The sequence below is a fragment of the Pseudonaja textilis genome, chromosome 9 (assembly GCF_049901715.1).
Source record: "Pseudonaja textilis isolate UNSWEBS1 chromosome 9, rPseTex1.2, whole genome shotgun sequence".
Lineage (NCBI taxonomy): Eukaryota > Metazoa > Chordata > Lepidosauria > Squamata > Elapidae > Pseudonaja > Pseudonaja textilis.
Window position 1 is genome coordinate 8,975,861 of NC_141998.1, and position 23,565 is coordinate 8,999,425.

A 23,565-nucleotide genomic window follows, 5' to 3' on the forward strand; every position below is an offset into this window, starting at 1 on the left:
GTCAGCTCCATAGGCTCACCTCTACAAAACCTGGTCAAATTTCTCGCCAAACAACTACAACCCTATGCAGAATCCATCAACTCACACGTAAGAAACTCATTCCAGTTCATCAAGATCATAAAGAAACAAAACTTACAACCTAGCGACCTACTAGTAAGCTTCGATGTCATATCCCTCTTCACCCAAGTGCCAATAAAAGAAGCCTTGACAGCCATCCAAAACAAATACAACCCCCCCAAGCACATCCTAGATCTGACCAACCACTGCCTATCCAATACATACTTCACCTACAATGGACAAAAATACAAACAAATAGAAGTAGCACCCATGGGATCACCCCTCTCACCTGTCATCGCAAACCTCTACATGGAACACTTTGAAACACAAGCTCTAGAAAAATATGACCAAAAAACCAAACTCTGGCTCAGATACGTAGATGACACCTTCATAATCTGGCCACACGGGAAAGAAAAACTGAACAACTTCCTCACACACCTCAACAGCCTACACCCCAAAATACAATTCACCATGGAAACAGAAGTCAACAATCAACTTCCCTTCCTAGATGTCTTGGTATACAAAAGATCCAATGGCTCCCTAGGACACACCATCTACCAGAAGAAAACACATACAAACCGCTATCTACATGCACTCTCACACCACCACCCAGCACAGATCAATTCCATAGCCAAGACACTCATCTCCAGAACAAAATGCTTAGCCGATGAACAACACCAAAAAACCGAACTACACACTCTCACCAACGTACTTACAGCCAATGGATTCCAAAGAAAGAAGATTACCCACCTAATCCAAAAAGAAACCCCAACCAAAATCCAAGACAGAGAACAAGAAAACGGCAAAGCCCTCCTCCCATATATAAAAGGCACTACAGACAAAAATCAGCAAGATCCTCCAAAAACACAACATTAAAACAGCATTCTGCACAAACAGAAAAAATATCCACCATCCTAAGAAACCCCAAAGACAAAATCGAATTAGAAAACCAAGGAGTATACGAAATCCCCTGCACTGCCTGCCCCACCACATACATTGGACAAACTAACAGAAGAATAAGTGCACGCATTGAAGAACATAAGAACTCAATCAAAAAAGAAGAAATGACCTCTTCCCTGGTCCAACACCTCAAAGCCACAGGACATGAAATTGATTTTAAAAATACCAGAACTATCGCCAAAACCGAACACTTCAACAGCAGAATAATCAGAGAAGCCATAGAGATAGAAAAACGCCCACACAGCATGAACAAACGAGATGACACCTCCCGCCTTCCAGCCATTTGGAAACCCGCCCTCATGAACAGACGAGTACCTAACATGAAGAAGGACACCAGACCCACACCCATGAGAGCCAAACAAGATGCCACCACCACACTTCCATGTAGAAAACAGACTCACACCCACTCAGAAGATGAGACACGACCATGGACCAGAAGCTGCACTGCAGCTGCATCACTACCCACTTCAAACCCCTCCGAGCCATACATGAAGCAAACCGACACCCACTATGAAGATGCAGCAGGACCACGAACTCGAAGCCAAACAGCAAGATCACAGCTCTCCAACTCAAATCCCCAGCAACTAAGACTAACCTGAGCACAACCAAGCCCCCACCTGAACAGAACACGCCTCCAACCAATCAGAACACGGCCAACCCCCAACCAATCAGAACACAGCCAAACCCCTACCAATGAGAACACACCCCCACCCAATCAGAACACAGCCAAGCCCCCACCCAATCAAGTCCCACCCCACTAGCAGTTAAAAGGAAGAAGCAGCTGCAATCTCCATCACTCTGAGAAGCACAGAGCCGGAGACAGAAGCCTGAAGATGATGAATGAGACTTCATCGAAACGTTGCCTAGATACTTCGAATCTTACGCGGGAGAAAACCCGAACAACCAAAGATCCACATACAAATACCCCGAGAACCTCAGAAAACAAATATATATATATATATATATATATATATATATATATATATATATATATATATATATTCATGTTTCTTGCAAATTAAATAATTATAGGTATTATTATATAAAACAGCTAAAGAAAACATTCAATCATTAGTTTCAGTGTGGCATCTCAACCACAAAATAATATGTTTATTTTCCTCCATCACTTTTGTTCTTTTATTGATAAAAACTACACAAAAGCTAACTGATCAGAATAATTAATTAAAAATAAATCAAAAATGTTACACATCCTTCCATGATTTCTTTACTTTTCCCTTTTAAATCACATCTTCCTTCAAATTTCACCAAAGCATCCTTTTTGTCAGCCCATCTTAATAATTTTCAACAGGTAGGGTATGTAATGCATATCACTATATCCACAGTCCTCCCTTTCTCTTACATTTAGAAGTTCCATGTTCAAGTGTGAGCTCATATTGCATTATTAATCATCCCCCCCTTTTAAAGAGCCCCAAACATAACAGAAGTGTCAACAATGAATCACAATGAAGATAAGAAAAAAAATCAAGGAAAAGTCACCCCCCTCATTGAAAATGTACAGCATGTGTTTTAAATGTACATGCACCCCAAGTTTTGTCAGTTATGCATCTTGGTTCTTTTACAGAATCATCAGTGTCCGTTTGGTTCAGCAAATGCCTTTGACACCATATTTGGAATTGGAATTTATAAGACAGATCTTGCATTCTTAGGAAATAAAGAAGTGAGAAAAAAATTGATTTGGTATGTTCCAATTTGAAAAGAGGGGTAATGTTAAAGGAAACCTCTAAGACTAATAAACAATTATAAAGAAATAATACTTCATTCTGTATTTGGCAGACCCTCCCTCCCCATTCCCCCTGCACCCCAAAGTGTCACCTGTGGTTCTTTTCCATCAGAATGGTGCAATGTAGAAAAATCAAATATACAAACACAACTTTTAATCCATCCCTTTATCTTGCTAGAGTGAAATCTAACTTCTTTTTTCATATAAGAACTCAGCAATCTTTTTATTTGTTTATTTACACCGAGAAGTTTGTTCAACAGTTTAAAATCAAAGGACATTTTGGAATTCACCAATCTGTACTGCCAGGTCACCAGATTGAATTTCCACAGTGTTCTGTGAGACATCTGCCATTTTGTTCTCTTTCTGTGGTTTTTGGATTGAGAACATTTTTCCACCGGAACGCTTCAAAATGTCATATTGCGCTTTTCAACCTCTTGAATCGAATGGCCATTTTTCCCTGCAGAGGGGAAAATAAGAGCCTTCCCACACAGTCTTCTTCATTTTCATTCAGAAGGTGATCCATCAGTTTGGTATTCTCTCAATGTAAATAGCTGGTGCAGCAGAGCGTGCAATGGTAGCAATGAAGCTGTGATCTCGACTCAGCTCCAAGTTGGTGGTCTCAGCCTGGTCTCGGGAGATAGTATCATATCCCTTATTTACATGGAGAGGCTTGTGAGCCTGGCAGTATCCAATCACTGGTTGGTCATAGCCGTAATAGGGCAAAGTCTTCATATGATGAGGGACCTGAGAAGACACAGATTAACATAATTTTAGAAGAGAGTACATATTAAATCTTAGCATCTAAAAGACAGCGTAGGTTATGACAAGACAAGTGCTTCAAAGAGTGCTTTGAATTATTAAAGGAAAGTCCTTTATTTACCTTGGTGATAGTTCACTAAGCAATTGTTTTTATAGCTGTTAAAATCAAACATTGGTTGAATTAGATGTATAGCTTATGGATTGTTCATCTACTCCTGCATCCTGGAATTTGAATATTCGTTTTACTCTGGAGAATCATATGGGTACTACAACTACATTGCTACAGATAAAAACCTGCTGAAGAGCAGTTCTATGGACAAATACTATTTAATCCACACAAGATTAAAAATAAAAACCAAATAGAATAATGAAAATAATGTGTTTCTCAGAGATATTGGGAATACAGGAGTCAAATGAAATGAAAGTTTGGCATGAAACTAGCTTATATAATTGCAGATATTTTCATGAGTCTAGAGCAGGGGTGTCAAGCTTGCAGCCCATGGGCTGGGTGCATCATGTGCTGGCCATGCCCATCAAAAATGGGGGAAAAGTTGTGATTCACCATGTGATGTGATGCCACAAGTTTGACATCCCTGGTCTAGAGATTAAATGCTGCAAGATATGCCAGATTTCTATTTAGCAATCCATTCATTTAATCTCCCCAGCCATTTATCTCCTGGATAGTTAAAAAAAAAAAAGATGATAAGGCTTCTTGTGCAGTTGGCATTTAGTTCACCATTTTTAAATTTTATTTAGCAGTTTAAGATGGCCATAAGCAGCCAATCGTTTTCAGAGGGATAGAGAATTATCATTAAGTAAACTGTTAAGTTCCAAACTATCCCTTATCCCAGAGGTGGTATTCAGCAGGTTCTGACTAGTTCTGGAGAACTGGTAGTGGAAATTTTGAGTAGTTTGGAGAACCGGCAAATCCAACCTCTGACTGGAGATTTTATAGTATCCTTCCCCTGCCACGCCCACCAAGCCACACCCACAGAACCGGTAGTAAAAATATTTGAATCCCACCGCTGCCTTATCCCCTAAATGATAATGCCTGTCATCAAAATTACATTTACAGACTGCAAGAATTAGTAAATCAGGAGTGTCAACAGGAGTTAAATTCAAGATGGCAGCCAAAACAATTTGACTGAAGCTTCATTGTTTTAAAGAAGGCGGCACAGCTTTGATTGAATAGTTGTGACTGACATGTTGACATTTTTTGGTGTCTCCTGTGGATGTCCCTGCTCTAATTAATAGTATAAACCAATGGGTATTGTGCTTAGTTCAGAAATTGAGCCAACACCACCCCTTTACACCACCCTGAAACAAAATCAGCAGTATAGCAGACATTAATCAGATAGGCATATTATACTTGGCTTTGTTTTTTCCTAGAAATTGGAGATAAAAGCTTCTGAATCAAAACACTTAATCTAAATGTATTCTGAATTGCTGTTGCCCCATTAAATTGCATTTCCAGTAATCTTTTTTTCAACTTCTCTTCCTACTTTTTTTTTTTAATCCCTTCAAACCCTATTTATTTTTCAATGAAAACAAAATGAAGACTTTCAAACCAGGGGAAGCTGGTTTTAAGAAAGAAAGAGGAATGCTTGTCAGGGAAAGAAACCTCAGGCTCCAAACAGTATTGTGAACGATTCAGAGGATGTCCATGAAAATTAGCAAAACATATGGCACAAGCTGAAGTAGCATCAAATTTATTTTCTTTATAGCACTTATATAGCGTGTCTGCCAGCCTTCCCAGGTAGGCCAGACAGAAATAAGACCAGATGAGCTATTTCTACTTTATTGTAAGGCTGTATTATCAGAATCTTAATAGCCTGAAAATTGGAGGGGGGTCCTTTCTGGGTCTCTTTTTCATTTGTCTGACTATTCCATAGGCAGCATTCCTCCCCACTTTCCAACATACCATTATACTACCCATCTCACTCAAGCGACTCTGGGCCACATTTACAGGATGTGCTGCCCTCTCTCCCCCCCCCCCCATGGCAAGAGTTCTACAGGTGTTTATTCTCCCCCTTAACATGTTCTCACCCTTGTTCTACAGGTCCAGATTCTGAGCTCAGTACAGCAAGAGTCCAATAGGCACACACAAAATCCAGGAAAGCAGTCCAAGAGTCAAACAGGCCAGGATACATGGCACAAGTAGACAAGGCACAGAACTGGGCATGTTGCTCTAGCAACACTTAAGTTCTCAGGGTGGGGTTAAGTAGGCAATGCCAGTGCAGTCCTTCATGAGAGGTCAGACTGCGTCCTTATGAGTAGTCTATCTGACCAGCATTGTTTGCCTGTCTCCTCTCTGTTCTACATGTTCTTGGATCAGGAGGAGGTGTGACTCCATCTTCTCATTGCTAACAGGCATCAGCTGCTCCCTGTTGGCCTGGAGTCTCCTGACCAACTTGCTGCAGCTGTGGCTCCCCTCCATCAGACTCAACCCATAGCTCATCTGACTGATCCAGCTGAGGCTGCTCCATCAGGCTAGCATTCTCTCCATCAGGCTAGCATTCCTGATCCTGATCAATACGCAGCACCACACTTTGCTCTGCAGACACAAACTTACCCTCTTCCTCTGAACTCGCATCTGGAGAGGTGTGGGAGTGGGGCAAATCCATGACGCAAGATTAAAATCAAACCAATCTCCCAACATAACCTCTTAGCTACCCTTTGTAACTGCATCCTGATCCAAATACCAATTATAAAGGAAAGTATGGAGGATTGGATTTATTTGATTTGTAAGAGCAAAATTTTCTAAGAAACAGATCTTGCAATTTGCTACAAAATACTTAGAGATGCTTCTCCAATTAATGGGATTAATAAAATGATTATATAAATAAATATTAACAACTTATAATTTCCTTTTCTTCTAGAAGCATGAGGTGATATATTGTTCTTCCTCTTTAATTTATCCGCTCACTATTACGAATCTTGGGGTTTCTCCACCAAATAGGGTGTCAAGTTTCTTCATGAGAACAATTCTTCATAGGTGGTCATGTGCTGTTTTCCCAGACAGATATTAAATCTAATTTCAGGTGAAACTCTTAACCTTACAGACTATAACTTAGAGAAGCAACAATCAATAAGTCCATTAGTGTGGAATGAAGAGATATAATTACTGCAGCCTTCAGGGAACTTGTTGAATGCAGTTGTTATGTCAAGAATTATATTCTTGAAGGATGCTCTTAATCATAAAGATGCCACCATCACTACTCTCTGTATTTTTATTCTTTGGAAAGAAACAAAACATGTTTGGTATCAAACTGATCAGTCACTGAAACATTAATTGGTGCATCTTTATAGATTAACCCTTGGATAGGAGGACTTCAGTGTTCCTAAACTTAGTTCCATAAAAACTTCTTCAATGAGAATTTTAACTTCTTTATTGGTCCTAATCACCTTTTCTGTTCAACATACTGTCAAGTAGAATCTTAGTTCACTAAGGAGCAAAAATAATATTGTGGACTTGTAAACTTTTGGTAATCCAAATGGAGATACTCTTAGGATAAACAGTTCTAGTTATCAATAGGGCACTTATGAATGTGCAATCTAGTGCACAACACTGTATGCGGAGAACAAGTCCTGCTTTTCTGCTTTCAGTGTGTTTGCACAGAATAGGACTGTACTGTTTCTTCATAGAGAAGTGTATCAGGAACAGTCAGAGGCTAGCTGGGACCAGTTTTCATTCTTTGCAAACAGCTAATTCTATTTGCCTTGATTTGGACTGCAGTATATGGGCAGTCATAAAAAAGTGACCTTCAAAATAATTTGCTCTGTCCTTACAGATTCTTTCCAGGTTCTGAATCATGAATATATGAATAACACACATGGAAAGGCAATGGTCACCATTTCTTTGTTATACCCTTGATGCTTAGGACATGGTTACGGGAGATGAGAATTGCTTTTTTGAGTGAGGAATATGCTCCCCTTTGCTTAAAGGAGGCAGTTATATGACTCTTATTGAAAACATTTTCTGTCTAACAGGATCCAGAAGATCACTAGTAGTTAATCTCTAACCCTTCATTCTTTAATGAAGTGATTCAGAAGATGGTGGCCTTCCAGCGTGATGACTGACCTATGCCAGAACCTAAATTGGGGGGGGGGGCACAAATTGGCTCTTGAAGCACTCTTTTGCAGGGATTCTGATCCTTCCGGTCAGGATGCACCCCAGAAGGTGCTTGAGGGATTATAACCTAGTGTTTATAACCTAAATGATGTTGCTTAGGGTTCCTTCAGCCTTAATGCAATTTAACATCTTCATGAAACATCTATGATCATTTGGAGCTTGGAATGGGGTGTCATCAGTATACTAATGAACCCAGCTCTACTGCTTATCATCTAATCCCAAGAAGCCTTGAATATCACTTAAATGTGAAATAAGAATAAGAATAAGGAAGAACATTAAATTAAATCAAGACAAGATGGAGACGCTGTTACAGGAACTGGGCATGGCTAGTCTAGTGAAGAGAAGGACCAGGGGAGACATGATAACAGACTTCCAATATTTGAGGGGTTGCCATAGAGAGGAAGGGCTCAAGCTATTTTACAAGGTACCCAAAGGCCAGACAAGGAATAATGGATGGAAACTAATAAGGAGATTCAACGTGGAAATAAGGAGAAATTTTCTGACAGTGAGAAAAATCAACCAATGGAACAGAAGTTCCCTCCAGAAGTTGTGAGAGCATCATCACTGGAAGCTTTCAAGAAGAGATTGGGCTGCCATTTGTCAGAAATGGTGTAGGGTCTTCTGCTTGGGCAGGTGTTGGACTAGATGACCTATAAGATCATTTAGTCCAACTCTGTTAATCTGTATAATAAGGAGAATACTGGACTCAGATTGAAGTAAAGCCTATTTAGATGATATTCCAGTCCAACCTTTTAACTAAAGTAATTTTTCCTATAGTTTTGGAAATGATATCTATTTATCACTATTTACATGCATGTTGCAAAAATATCAATGTTTCTACTGAGGCGGGTTAGAGGGAGTAGACTCGGATTGCTTAGAAAAGAAAAGAAATTATATATTTCAGGGACGGATACCAAAGCTGAGAATTCTTTGCTACATTTAAGTTTTCCTTTCTTAGTGAAAGGTTATTGTCTTTGTGTGTGTATATGGGTTTTCATTTGGTCTAGCATTCTGTTTGCCTATTGCAAAAATAAATCTCTGTTGAATAAGTGAGATGACATGCTATTTATCACCAGACTGTATTCTTATTCATATTATCTGCATTTAGCTTCTTCTAAACAAATTATATGCCCATCTAATAATATCCAGTTAAATATATGGTTCATTTATTTAATGTGGTGGAACGAATGTAAGACAATTTGAAAATATTTTCTCATGTCACTGGTAAAGAAAAGCAAAAAAGAAAGAAAGAAAGAAAGAAAGATTATACACATTTATCCAAATATCAAGAACTAGAATTTCAACACACACTATGGGGCATTATGTTCTCTTTTTGAATTCCTGTTTAATGTCAATTCTGAGGATGAAACATTGTAAATCAGAGAAAAATACTGCAGTCATATGCACATTTACATGAGAGTAGGTACCATTGATCTGAGCAATTTACTTCTGTGTGGGTGGGGGGTGGAAGAGATAGAGATCTTGTTCAAGAACTTAAATGAAATACTATCTATTCTTCTGTACCAAGGTTAACTTTATGAACTGAAGAACTGAGTGTTAAGAATTTTGGTCTAGTGGTTTGGATTAATTAGCTCATGTTAATATCTGAAGTTTTCACTTTTGTAGAGCTTGCTATTAAATGGCAGAAACCTTACAGTTTTGATACTGTATGTTAAAAGAGAGAATGATTCAAATGGGGGAAAAGGTAAATTTATTTGGTAGAGTTGTCATCCTATTCTGTGGCAACTAGTTGGCAACCTGTAAACTAAGTAACCTATAAACTGTACTGTTGGCAACAGTAAACTAGATGTTCGTGGACAAAGGCACTGGAAAATAAGTAAAATAATTCTTTCTGTTAAAGATCTCATTTTCCTTAAAATGTCTCAAAAGCTGTGGTATACACAATTTTTTTTATAGAAAAAAATGACTATTTCAAAAGTTTGTAATGTTCTTTAAAAGGTTCAATGGGTGTTCCTATAGATGAAGAACAAAAAATAAAACTACAAGCCAAGATGATACATACAGTTCATTTTTCTTTTCTACCTATGCACTATTTTTCTAAGAGAGAGAGAGAGAGAGAGAGAGAGAGAGAGAGAGAGAGATGAACACCTGATTTTTTTTAGACATTATACAAAGATGGGATTGATTGAAGATAACGTCTTCTTGTCTTTTCCAGGTAACATTTCCCTTTCAGAGCTATCTTAACTTCTGTCTCATGTTCTACAAATATCCTTATCACAATAGGCCCCTGTTTTATCAGGCCCATGGTTGGTTGAGTGCTGTGTCAAAGTCTATCTTGCACCTTCTCAACTCCCTTTGCTAAAAAAAAAAACATTCAGGTTTACACTGAATGTTGTGAATACTTGTAGATTTCTTTTGAATCTCTCTTGAACATGTTTCTGAGATCACTGTATTACTGGAGATGGGTTGCTTTTACTGTTCCATGTCTTTCCATGATAGTGAAGTCTCCCCGGAAAGGTAAAGGTTCCCCTCACACATATATGCTAGTCACTTCCAGTTCTAGGGATCAGTGCTCATCTCCGTTCCAAAGCCCAAGAGCCAGTGCTATCCAAAGACGTCTCTTTGGTCATGTGGCTGGCATAACTAAATGCCAAAGGTGCACAGAACACTGTTACCTTCCCACCAAAGGTGGTCCCTATTTTTCTACTTGCATTTTTACATGCTTTCGAACTGCTAGGTTGGCAGAAGCTGGGACAAGTAACGGGAGCTCACTCTGTTACGCGATGCTAGGGATTCGAATTGCTGAACTGCTGACCTTTCTGATCAACTAGCTCAGTGTCTTAGCCACTGAGCCACTGTAGTCTCCCTAACTCCGCATATTTTCTGAAAAAGCACCATGGGAGGAGCTCTTTTCTGACAACAGAACTGAAGCACATTAATCTGGGGATGTTGTAGATCACTGAACAAATTGAAAGGGAGAATATTCAAATACAGAGGCTGTCACATAATTAAAGAATTGCAAGAATACCACATCTCATCCATGAACATTTCATCAATATTCTCTTCCCTTTTAAAAATATTTGGAAAGACAGGTCTCTTTCATCAAATTGAATGGGAACTGACAAAAAATCGCAGGTGATATATTTCTGCATGGAATTAAAAGAGAACAGCCCCCAGTGCTTCTGTACCAAAAAAAAAAGGTCATTTCTTAGTAAAACACCTCTTTGAAATGTTTGAATAAAAGAACTATCAAAATCTAAAACTGACATGTCCTTCCTACCAGCAGCTGTAATGAAAGACCAGAATGATTACAAGTGAATTTTTCCCTAACAGAAAACGTTTCACCCCCAAAGAAGGATAAAAGTGGTAACTGATTATGATGATGACATTAAAAAGAACTGCCTAGACAATATGTACAAAGAACAGCTAATCAGCAGCAGAAGAAGAAAAAGAGGGAAGCAGTTACATGTGGCAGGGGACAGCTCCTCAAATCCAGCTTCTGGTTTCTGTTGCAGAATTAAGTTCCTTTGAAGTTTCTTTCCAATTGTCACAATGACAAAAATTCTTTACTCAAATGGGTTGATTAAAAATGCATTAAAAATAAGATGGACAAACTGTTGGTATTTATTTATTTATATCCCACCTTCATTATTTTTACAAATAATTCAAGGCAGTGAACATATAAAACACACCTTCCTCCTTCTGTTTTCCCCACTACAGCTCTGTGAGGTAAAGTGGGTTGAAAGAGAGTGACTGGCTTTTATGGCCAAGGTGGGACTTGAACTCATGGTCTCTTGCTTTCTAGCCTGGTGTGTTAACCACCGGATCAAACTCTCATCGTCTATATCCTTTAATAAGGAATATAGCAAGGAACAAGGAGAGATTTAACCTGGAAATAAGGAGAAACTTTCTGACAGTGAGAACAATCAACCAATGGAACAGCTTGCCCTCGGAAGTTGTGGGAGCGTCATCCCTTGAGACTTTCAAGAAGAGATTGGACTGCCATTTGTCACAAATGGTGTAGGGTCTCCTGCTTGGGAGGGGGGTTGGACTAGATGACCTACAAGGTCCCTTTCAATTCTGATTATCTGTTAATATGTTAATAAGTTGTATACTCTGCAAATCTTGCTCCTCCACCCCTTCTCAAACCCTGAAGATTTTTTTATTTTATTTATTTATTTATTTTGTCAAACAATTATTAGAAAACAGGTATAAGTATAAACATGGTTATAAATACATGGAATGGATACAAATAAGGAAAAAAGAAACAATAGGACAAGGACAGTAGGCATGCTTTGGTGCACTTATGCACGCCTCCTACAGACCTCTTAGGAAAGGGGTGAGGTCAGCCTAATGTTGAAGATTCTGGGGTTTGGGGAAGAAACCACAGAGTCAGGTAGAGTATTCCAGACATTGACTACTCTGTTGCTAAAGTCGTATTTCCTGAAATCAAGTTTGGTGCAGTTTATCTTTAGTTTGTATCTATTGTGTGCTCTTGTATTGTTATGGTTGAAGCGGAAGTATTCATTGATAGGTAGGACATTGCAATATATAATTTTATGTATTATACTTAGATCGGACCGAAGGCAGCATAGTTCTAGGTTGTCTAGGTCTAAAATTTCAAGTCTGGTGGCATAAGGTATTCTGCTGCGAGTAGAGTAGTGGAGGACTCTTCTCGTAAAATATTTCTAGACTTTCTCAATTGTATTAATATCAGATATGTAATGCGGGTTCCAGACTGATGAGCTATATTCAAGTATTGGTCTAGCAAATGTTTTATATGCTCTAGTTAGTAGAGTGATATTACCGGAGAAAAACCTTACTGCCTTTTTGGCTATGTAGTTACAGTGGGCTCTAGCACTTAGATCATTAGAGATGAGTACTCCAAGGTCCTTCACAAAATTTGTGACATCAACAAGGTCTTAACTATTCAACTTGTATTTTATTTTTTTTTATTTTTTTGCCAATATGTAAGATAGAACATTTATTTGTTGAGATTTGAAGTTGCCATTTGTTTGACCATTCTGATAGTCGAGGTCTTTTTGAAGGGTAGCAGCATTGTCAGTGGTGTTGAATAGCTTTAAATCATCAGTGAAAAGAATGCAGTTGCTCTTAATATAATCACAGAGCTCATTAATATAGAGTATGAAGAGAGTTAGTCCTAGAACACTGCCTTGGGGGACACCACTGTTGACAGTTACAGGATTTGATAGGACACTCCCAATTTTGACAATTTATTGCCTGTTTGACAGGAATGCTTCTATCCAGTTATGCAGGTATCCAGAGATACCATAAGACCTTAGTTTTAGGAGTAGTTTGTTGTGTACCACTGAAACAAAGGCTTTATAGAAGTCTATGTAAATTGCGTCAATTGCTTTGCCCTGATCAAGTTGTGTAGTCCATAGGTTTTTGCAGTTTAAGTGTTGCAGATTACAGGATAGTTTCCTTCTGAAACCAAACTGTTTGTGAGAGAGTAGGTTGTTTATCTCTAAGTGGAGGATAATGGATTGGTTAATAATTGATTCCATGACTTTACAGGTGATGCAGCATAAGGAGATTGGTCTGTGATTTTCAACTAGGCTGGGGTCTCCCTTTTTGAAGATGCGGATGACTGTGGCTCGTGACCATAGGTTTGGCAAGATTTTAAAGATTTTTCAAAGATTATGCTTAGAGGTTCAGCTATGGCAGTGGATAGCTTTTTTAAGAAGTAGGCATAAACTCCGTTCGGTCCAATAGATAAAGATGCTTTTAGATTGAGTAGTGCTTTTTCAACATTGTCTTCTGTAAAATTGATATTTATTAGATCATTATAGTTGTCTGTGATTCGACTAGGAAATATTGGGCATGATCCATTGCTGTTTACAAATACTGAGCCAAAGAATGTGTTAAAGAGGTTGGCTTTAATGATGTCATCATTGCAGTTTTTACCATTTGGTTCTTTGGGTATATATATAATATATATAATTTCCATCTTACATTTCTTTCAGCCTTTTCCTCTATGTAGTATTCACTGTTGAATAGGCTGGTTGAACATAAAATGATAGTAAGCACAGAGAAATGCTTCTCTTAACTGAAGTACTTTAGTGTGTTACTGTTCAGAAAGTCTTACAGAAGTAACAATGTCCAGCTAGCTCCTTGTAATTTTTTTTAAAAAAAGAACAGAACAGAAATATGCATGATTGGGCAAATGCCTTCAAAAATTCATCCTGCTGAGGAGTCTCTTTTTTATCCTGGTTAGATATTGGTCTCATTAGCTCTTGAGAGAGTTAGACTCTCATTCTGAGACAGTAACTCAACTGTTTCTGCAAGTCAAACAATGACTCACAGACAAGGAAGAGAAGTTGTATTCCTTCAAAAGCAAAATGTGTGTTTGAGTGTCTATCATCTAATTTCACAAGTAAGAGCATCTCCTCATTTCTCTCTTTTGGATAGTGCAGATAAGGCAGCATTTCTTAACCTAAGCTGTGTTGACTTCAATTCCCAGAATTCCTCAGCCAGCCTGTAATAGTGTATAGATGAATGAAGTGTTAAGGTGTTGAACAGTAAACCGATTTCACAAACATTAGTAAATTCTTAACATAAAAAATGATGCATTAGTTTACAAAATAAGTTACAATATCTGAAAAATTGTCGACAATGTCCATAATCCCTTGTTTTGCTTTTATAATTCCTCTAAACAGCTTTTAAACAGCTTCTATTAAATAGGTTGTGTAAAAATTAAAAGGAAGGACACAACCAATATTAGAAACGAAATGCTATATTTTTCTCTTGCCTTAATCATATTCCATAGGTGTTTTGTCTATCAGCAATCAGGCAAGCAGAAAATTAATGAAGTTCCCCTAGACTTTCAGGCAAAGCATTTTTTTAAACCATTATATTTGTTTATTTATTTTTATTTTCCTTGTTAATAATCTCTATAATCTCTCTATCTTTTTCTCTCTCATTCCATTGGCCATGTCCCTACTGTCCTATTTATTAAGAAAGACATGCAGAAACGCCGGGAGAAAATTAAAGTAAAACATAGCAAAAGAGCTATTTGCAAATTAATTCAGCATTTCAACAAAATATCCTTTGAATTCAGCTTGACTCCTGGTAACTTCCTGTCAAGAATACAGAGGCATTTATAGGGTGTTTTTGTATTTCTATATGTGTGTGTGTGTCAAAAAAAGTCATGATGTAGGCTTTGTATTTGTGCAATCAAAGCCCTATTTCTTATTAGCATGCAACACACACACAAAATATGGGCAGGACTTTGATAATGCAGTAAACTGGAGCCATTTTTTGTTACATCTAAGACTATAGAAATGATTTTTCATTGTCTTCTGGTCTGTTTGTTATATTAGGAAAGGAAGGAAAATTATGACGGAATTTTCCACTGTTCAAAACCAATAGATTTAGAAGCCATTGTTTTTCTCAGCAGAAAAAATATTTATGGCCCACACTAAGGTGACATAATAAAAATAATGTTTTAATTACATAATATTGTGCTTTGATTATGAAACTTAATTTAATTATTAAGACAAGCCAGTTTTTTTTTGTATGTCCATGTTATTCTTATAGCCTGGATTGTTAAATCCACTTTCAAATCAGTCTTGATCTTGTTCCTCTTCCAGAACATCTTTTAAACACAGTCTATCTGTCTATAGAAGCAGATACTCCTAAAATTAATTTTAGGGTCCATTGTTAAAAAACAACCTTTGATATGTTAAATCTCCAAATTGTACCTTCATGCAGTTCTATTTTCTTTCAATCCAACTTATCTTTGCCCATTCATTCATTCCTCCATTTGTTTATTATTTTCTAAGGCAGAAGAGGACACTTCAAAATTCGGGATGATAGCTTCTCATCTTTCTTAACTTTCTAACATGGCCTTTCAAAAACTACATGGGACCCAGAAACACTCTTGCAAATCAAATTCATGACCAAAGTTGAGACTGGATTTGCAGCACGCTAACTTGTTCAAATACATGAAAATATATGGAAGATCATGGTGAATAGTGGTGTTCATCAATATAAAACTGCCAGGATCATCATGTTGCCTTAACCTTGCTTATAATTAATAGTCCTAAAGCAAAATAGTCATAAAGAAGAAAAATAAAGCTGGACAGACCATCTCTGAGGAACTACAGGAAGACCTGAGCACATATAACAGAAGGAAAATAAAAATAAATAAATAAATGTAAGCAAGAACATGCAAAGTGCTCTTCAAATATCTATTCTGGCAGTGCAGAAATTGAAACACCATTATATGTCATCTGGAATTAACAGGCTGACATCCCAAGCAATTCCCTAATAAATAGGAATTTTATATTAATGGAATCCATTGATTTTTGATCTCACCATTCCATTTGGTCCTGCAGCTTTTCTTTTTAAGTCTCTAAATATATAGTTAATGCAGTTTTTTTAAATGTATCTAAATGCATATTTCAAACCTTGTCAAGGACCAGAAATAGCCTATTTTATCCATTCTTTCTGCCAATATGGTGCTATGCATATGTTATGAAAGGAAATTGCCATTATTCTTTTTTGTTTTTGAAAATTTTATTTGGGTTTTCACAAAAACAAAATGCAAATAAAACATCTTTTTTGAAAATAGCATGGTCCCAGGTTATCACTTCTTCATACAGACACAAAACTCAATTTCATGCTCATTTTTATATTCTATTCCATATCTTATTACCATTTTATGTTTTCTACATAGTTTTTCCCCTCTTCTAATTTTCTCAAATTTGTTTTGATTATCTCAGTTCAAATCATTATATTTATACTTTTGTCTGTCCTGTTACAATTTCACATTATCTTTTCTTATTAAACTAATTTTTCCCTGTAGTTACCAATTAGAGTATGACACCTTTATATCTTTTAATTTTATCCATTCAAGCTCTTATTTAAGCTTCAATGTATAGCTTTAAGATTATAGCATTCAATATAATACATAACTTCCAATCGAATTCTGCTTGGTACATTCTTAAAATAGACACTATATTCTTAAAAAGAAAAAAATTATATATATATGCAAATAAAACACATTCCATTCCAATTCAATTCAATTCTATCATTAATATGCATTAAAATTTTAACAGCTTTAACATTTCTTTTCAATCGAATAGCATACTTCCTTGGGAACACTTATAAACTTTTCATAGTTAATTCTTTTTTTTCCATATTTCTCACTTATATTTTTATAAATCATTACTAATAATTAAAAATGTTCCCTCTCAATCATTTTAATTCATTTATTTATTAACAAACATCCCACTGCATTACAATATTTTTTTTATCCATCATCATATTTTCTAAAGTTATTTCTATTTGTAATATAACAAAGCTATCTTATGTACCTCTGCAGAATCCCATTTACAATTAAATTTTCACCCATTGTCTCTAAACAAACTTATGGTTACAATCCTTATATCTTTTCCTGTTTCTCCATTTCCTGTATCTGTCTTTTACAACTTCTTTTCCTTGCCTTCTTCCCCCTCTTCTTCTCCCTCCCCTTTTTACCCCCTCGTCTCTCTACTTCTAACTCTCTCATCTGTAATCCCCTCTTCTGTTGCTTTCTAATATTATACTTATCTTTCAAATTGTTCTTCTTCTTTTTGGTTGTTTTTTCTAATCTTAAACCTTTCACTCTCTTTCCCCCCTTTTCTTCCCCCCCCCTTAAAATTATTTGATCATTAAAGATGGCTTCTTCTTTGTCCCAATCTTCTTGTTCTGTAAGCGTTTCTTGTTGCTTCTCATAGTTCCAGATCTCCATTTCTAAGAATTGAAACACAAAGCCAAAATAACTTCTCCCTTCTTGTGCGTCTTCTTTCCATATTTAAAGTTCTGTTTTCAGTTCTTCTAAGAGTGATACCATTTAAAAAACTTTTAAACAACCACCCAGTTAATTTTAGTCATCTAGATGCAAAAACCAAAAATCACCAAGTAATCCAAATAATCCAAGGCTGTTTCTACTTGCTTCTTTTTTTCCACTTTCTCTTCCTGGGGTTCTATTATTTTGTTACCAAGTTTCCATTAAAATGTATCTTTGAGGAATCTTGTTAAAATTTCACTGTAAGTTCCTTTTAATTACAGTTCCATTCCTTAATTCCAGGCAGTCTCCTCCATTTTTCCAGATCCTGCCCTTCTATTCTTTTTTTTTCTCCTTTCCAGCTTTTAAAAACTTTTAAATGTCCAGAAATCTTTATTTATCCCTTTGACTTTTATTTTCAGCTTAGATGCCTATTAATGTCAAAATGGATTTTTTTTTCAGTTTCTTGCTTAAGTCTCTTAGCTGTCAGTATAAGGAAGGGAAGAAAAAAATCCTAATCCTTTCCCTTCTCTCTCTCCTTCGCAGCTTCAAAATCTTCTTTGGGAGCAACGTTGTTAAGTTTAAATTCCAGGGTACCTTATTTGTTGCTTTTGCTGTTTGACCTGGTCAACCAAAACTTTCCCTTCTTATCTTCCTCCTGCACATTCTTTTCCGGTTGAGTTCTTCTTTGTGGTGGCCATTTCTGACCACCGCTATAACCGCCTTCGGGAAAGGGAGTAATGGCCAGCTGGGGAGGAGAGATGCAGCTCTCCTCAACCCTGCAGGCAGTCTGCCCCACCTTTACCACCTCTACGGGGTGGCTTAGCCCTGAAACCAGCCGGCTCGGGGTGCTCCCGCGGCGAGCACAGATAGAAGCCTTGGAGAGATGAGGTTTCAGTCTGTTGCCGAAGAAGCTCAAACTGGAAGTCCAGGAAATTGCCATTATTCTTAAGTTTTAGGTAGGATGATAGATGCATGTGCATATAGGCTGAATAAGAAAGAAGTAAGATGCTATGCAAAAATTCACTAAGAAAAATAGGATTCACTTCAGAGGAATTATAACTATGATCAGGCTTCAGTTACTGTAATGAAGGAAAGCTAGAGCAGTCTGCAAGGAAAATAAGATGCCCTGTTGCTTTTTCATAGCTAAACTCACTCTCTTCCCTTAATCCACGCCCTTATTTATTTATTTTGCACATTCATTCTCTAGTCCCTTGTGAAACCCAATTTCCTCAAACAACACAAATCCACAGATATTTTTGGCAAAAGGAGGGAGAGGAAGACAGGTTGAAAGGTATTAGAAGAATACAATATTCTGTCCCTATCAAAGCTGCCTAGTGATAAAGCAGAACATGACTGCTGTATTTTGGAAAGTGACGTGTGCGGGTGGGTGGAGAAAGAATTAACAAGAAAACAAAAAGATTTTAATCTCATCTTTGATCTAACTGGCTTCAATGATTGTAAATGCAAATTTCCTGGTACTGCTGTTACCTATTGCTTGTGATGAATTCCAAGTGTAAGTAAAAAAAGAATTCTACAGGGAAAGCTAACCTGCCCTGTTGCATGTGAAAGAGAACAAAGAAAAATGTCTGTACCTCACATCAATAAGAGACAGCATGCTTGACCGAAACCAGTCAGCTATGATTTGAGTAGTCACAGGCTAGTGTAATATTCTACAAACGTGCTGAGAAGAAGGAAAAAAAGAAGCTTTGAGTACCAAACAAAAATCCCTTCCTTCCTTCCTTCCTTCCTTCCTTCCTTCCTTCCTTCCTTCCTTCCTTCCTTCCTTCCTTCCTTCCTTCCTTCCTTCCTTCCTTCCTTCCTAAGCACCCATCCATCAATCCACACTAAATGATCAATGCATACCCATAGAGCAAATCTTGCCTTTCTTTGGGTTCCATTTACATTTAGGACATCTCTACTTGTCTCTTTATCATCAAAGCTGACATCAGCCAGAGCACAAAACAACTTAAAGAAGTAGTGACAAATTGGACAATGTGGAGAGACCGGGCCCATAGAATTACTAAAAGTTGAACACAACTAAATGGACCACCATCATCGTCATCATCATCATCATCATCATCTTCTTCTTCTTCACCACCACCACCATCACACCAGCAATATCATCCTCTTATTTATTTACTTACTTAAGAGATGCTACTTAATTACATTTGGAATTTTAATACAGAAGAGATAAAACATTAAAATACTTCCACATTTGTTGCAGCAGTCTAACAGATGTACAACAACAACTGAGGTTTATTTTACATCTTTGTTGTGGTCCGCTGATGGTCTGTGGGACTGGCAGCAGAGTCAGATAGTGGGGAGGAACATGGGTCAGTTTTGGAGTCTGGGGAGGGCTCAGGCGAGGGATCTGCACCCAATACAGAGAGGGGGCCAGCGCCATCTGAAAATTATGTGTGGATTTCAGAGCCTCCAGAATCTGACATCAGTGAGGCAGAGGAATAGGGGGAGCTGGTTCCCAGTGCACATTTGCGCAGAGCTGCCAGAAGGCAAGAACAGTTAAGAAAAAAGAGGCAACTCGGGAGTAAGGCTTGGAAATGATTGGCCCTCCCATAAGACGTAAAACAAAGGGACATGAGCCTTTGCAGGAAGCAACTTTGTTTGTTCTGGTCGGTTTAAACTCTGAAGATCCGTGTTGACTTTGCACTCCATTTGGCCTTGTACAGCTAATTGGCAATTTAGTCATTGGCAGCATTTCAAGGAAGATAAAGGTGGGTGCTTATCAGCCTTATCCTGAAAGACTGTGGGAGATTACCGTTGGACTATTCATAAACTGTTTGGGACTAATCATGGGCTGTAAATGCATATAATTCACAGCCATTGAAATAAAACAAAAGGTTTTTGGGAACAGTGTGTGATTGTTACTATCTCAAGAAGCCTTGATCAGAATAATTTTGTGCTACATCAATCCCAAGAGGAGAATATTTGTCATTGGTTTCTTGCTGAGGGTGGCATTTTGCCCAAGTAAATTCTGATCCTGAAATAAGTATCACATATACTTATGTTTCCATTCAAGCTTTCACACACATTGCACATATAAGTATCATATGGTAGCGGTATCAGGATCAGGCTGAGATAGGCAGAGGGGATGTGTGGAATTGTTGCTGATATTTGAAAAATTGATGTCTGTAGCCAATCTGGGTTATAGATTTTGCACCTATATGTAAGTGCACTCACATGCCTATTGTCCCTGTCACATTTTAATTTTTGTTTGAATTTGTAATTTTTGTTACATAAACAAACAAATAAATAAAATATATGATTGACTGAATGTCAATCTGCAACCCCAGCTAATTGTGGCTTATACATCAGATCATGCTTAATCAAACCATGATTTAGCATAATATGTGAGCCAGACACTACAATTATCTTTATAATTTTGAAAACTTTCCTTATAGAAATTCATTCATTCATTCATATAACTATCCATCTCATGAACGTAATCCTGTCTTATTATCATCATGCATTCTGCTGCTTGCTTTCATCCAGAGATCAAGCCCTCCTTTGAACGAGCATCTTCAGCAACCTATTCTTATTTTCTGTGATATGCATGTCAGGGTTGGACTTGGCTACAGTGTACCTCATCTCCATATAAATAAGAATTCTGTGCGTTGGCCATCTGTATGATGGGTGAGAAGCCTAAACCTGTTTTAAAGATAATTTTGCTGAACAGTCATTGCACTGGATGCCTATTATCTCCTTTTCCAATAATTTAGTTTAAGAGAGAGAGAGAGAGAGGGAGGGAGAGAGAGGGGGGGAGAGAGAGGGAGAGAGAGGGAGAGGGAGAGAGGGAGAGAGAGATTTTGTTGTGTATATAGTGATCAGAGACAGTCTGATTTATTTGTGGTTGTCAAAATCTGCAAAAATGTTCATAAAACCATCCACATACACAGTTTTGCTTGATTATTTCAATATTGAGATGTATGATAATCCTGTGAAACAATTTAACCACTAATCAGAATGACCTAGTCTACATAATGTAGAAGGATATGCAGAAATAGCCTGTAGCCTCCTGCAGTCAACTTTGTACAAAGCTCAAATCATTAAGATAATTTGATTCCCTCAGATTTGCTATTAGTTTTCATGAACTCATCACTAGACCTATTTACTCACCCGTGTTTAAATTCCTCCTTTTTAAGTACCTAGGAAAATCAAAATCCTGCACTTTCTTGCCCTTTCAGCCTTTTAACACATTGGATGGGAAACAATTATGAAGAAAAAATGAACACATTTTGTAAAAGACAAAGGATTTGTATGATGTGAAGAATGTAAAATTGACTGGCAACAGTCAACAGCCTGATGAAACCTTAGTATTCCTCCCAAATAAAATTGGCATTAATTTTAAATATGAATATAATCTAAAATGGTCATAGCCTGGAAAGAGGCAAAGTAGTCAATTAATAAGTAAGAATAGTTTATCTCACTCAGTTTCCAAGTAGAGACTGAGTGGTGTTTTGTCACCAATCTTCACAAACCTTGAGGTCTTTATAGAAGCTGTGAAGTTCCTGCAGGTCACATCTGTCTTTTAGATCTCCCCCTTTTTTGGATCTGAGACCCCAGAAATTGAGCTCCTAACTTGGCAATCTATAGGAGAAGAGCAAGCAGAGCTGGGTGGGAGTGGGGGGCAGAGTTAAATGTGTCATCAGTTTAGAGTCCTCAAGAGAACCAAGTCTAACCCAGCCACCCCGAATTCTATTGATCCTTATCTAGCTCCAATTTACTGTTGAACTTTAGTTGACTAAATTCTTGTGTATAGGCTTCAATAACTCTTCTATGTGGCTCCCTTATAGTCCTGCTTCTTTGCACCTGACATTGATGTGGTTGACTAGAATTCAGCACTAATAAGGGTCAACAGAATTCAAGGGAGGCTGGACTTGGATCTATTGTGGCAATGCAAGGACAAATGACATGTTTACCTCTGCTGCCCCCTCCCCCGGTTGCCTGATCTTCTCCTACACAGTCAGCCACAATGGAGGTGAGATTTCCTTTTGATTTTCATACAATTTTTCACACCTCTTCAAAACTCAGCTTCACCAGCTCACTAGATACCATCACATTCCTGCTTTCTGCAAAGTGCAGGTTCTGACAAAAGTATGACTAACAAGACGGATGCCTAACATTCTAAAAGCAATAGAGTCTTTTCCAAAACTCTGATGAATTCTTTTCAGTCCTGGCTGAAAGCTTAAAACCTGGGATTAAAGAACATAAAATCACATCTCTCATCTCTCTGAAAGTATCAATAGTGCTTCAAATTACCAAGGATAGATAATGATGTCAAAAAGGCTCTTCCTTTAAGGGAAATATGATAGTATTTGATAACTGATATCACTCAAAAGTATGGAAGAGAGATACCCCATATATTTAATGTGCTTTCAGAATAACATAATTATGTGACGTTATTCAAAAGGAAGATAAAAATCCTCAAAAATAAACTGAATGATGGCTAAATGGTGTTTTTACTTTCTCCAGATAAATAGTTTCATTTCATACTAAAGATGGAGAAATTTAGATGGGGGAATCTAATTTATAAATTTGCCCCCTTGACTCAATTTCTCCTACCCAATTTCAGTATGAGTTTTCAACTTTATGGGTTTTGACATAAACCCACAAAACATGTAATTATAGACATTTTTCCTATTAATTTTCCAAGCTAAATACCACTTTGGCAAGCATGTTTGCATTCCAATCACTTCATTGGAAAATTCTGAAAAGTGCAACTGTCAAAGGATTTGTTTCCATTACCATATCGATCCAGAAACTCTAGTCTTCAAATGAGAACTCCCTTTGAAAGATGTTCTACAGATCTCTGAGGTACAAAATTATGTACAATTACTAAGGAGTAAGTATTTATTTTGCTAAATGGGTCTTCATCATATACATTCATAAATGCAGAGATCTTTCTCCATGGCAGTTTCTCCATGAAAGGAGAAACTTCAAGTGAAGGCTAAACAAGAAATATCACTTAAGAAACTAAACCCCTAATGGAGAGTTACATGTCTCATACCTATTGGTAGGACATTTCAAATTTTGACAGCTGAATCCTGCATGAGTATTTTGAGAACTCACCTTACAAGCTTTCCGTTTCAGTCAGTTTACCTAAATGATTTTCTTTTGACATTGTTACTGTGATTAAATGTA

General features: G+C 37.3%; 1 protein-coding gene across 2 annotated transcripts in view; it reads right to left on the bottom strand.

The window, feature by feature from the left end:
• Positions 1-2,095: 2,095 nt before the first annotated feature.
• The window catches only part of LRRTM4 (leucine rich repeat transmembrane neuronal 4), a 401,374-nt gene continuing 379,904 nt past the window's right edge, over positions 2,096-23,565 (bottom strand). Inside the window, exon 3 of one of the 2 annotated variants that reach the window (XM_087938885.1) lies at positions 2,096-3,502. In XM_087938885.1, the coding sequence (XP_087795011.1) occupies positions 3,281-3,502 (222 nt within the window). In that variant the 3' untranslated portion in view covers positions 2,096-3,280. The remainder of the gene's footprint in view (positions 3,503-23,565) is intronic. The other variant, XM_087938886.1, reaches the window with a different exon arrangement.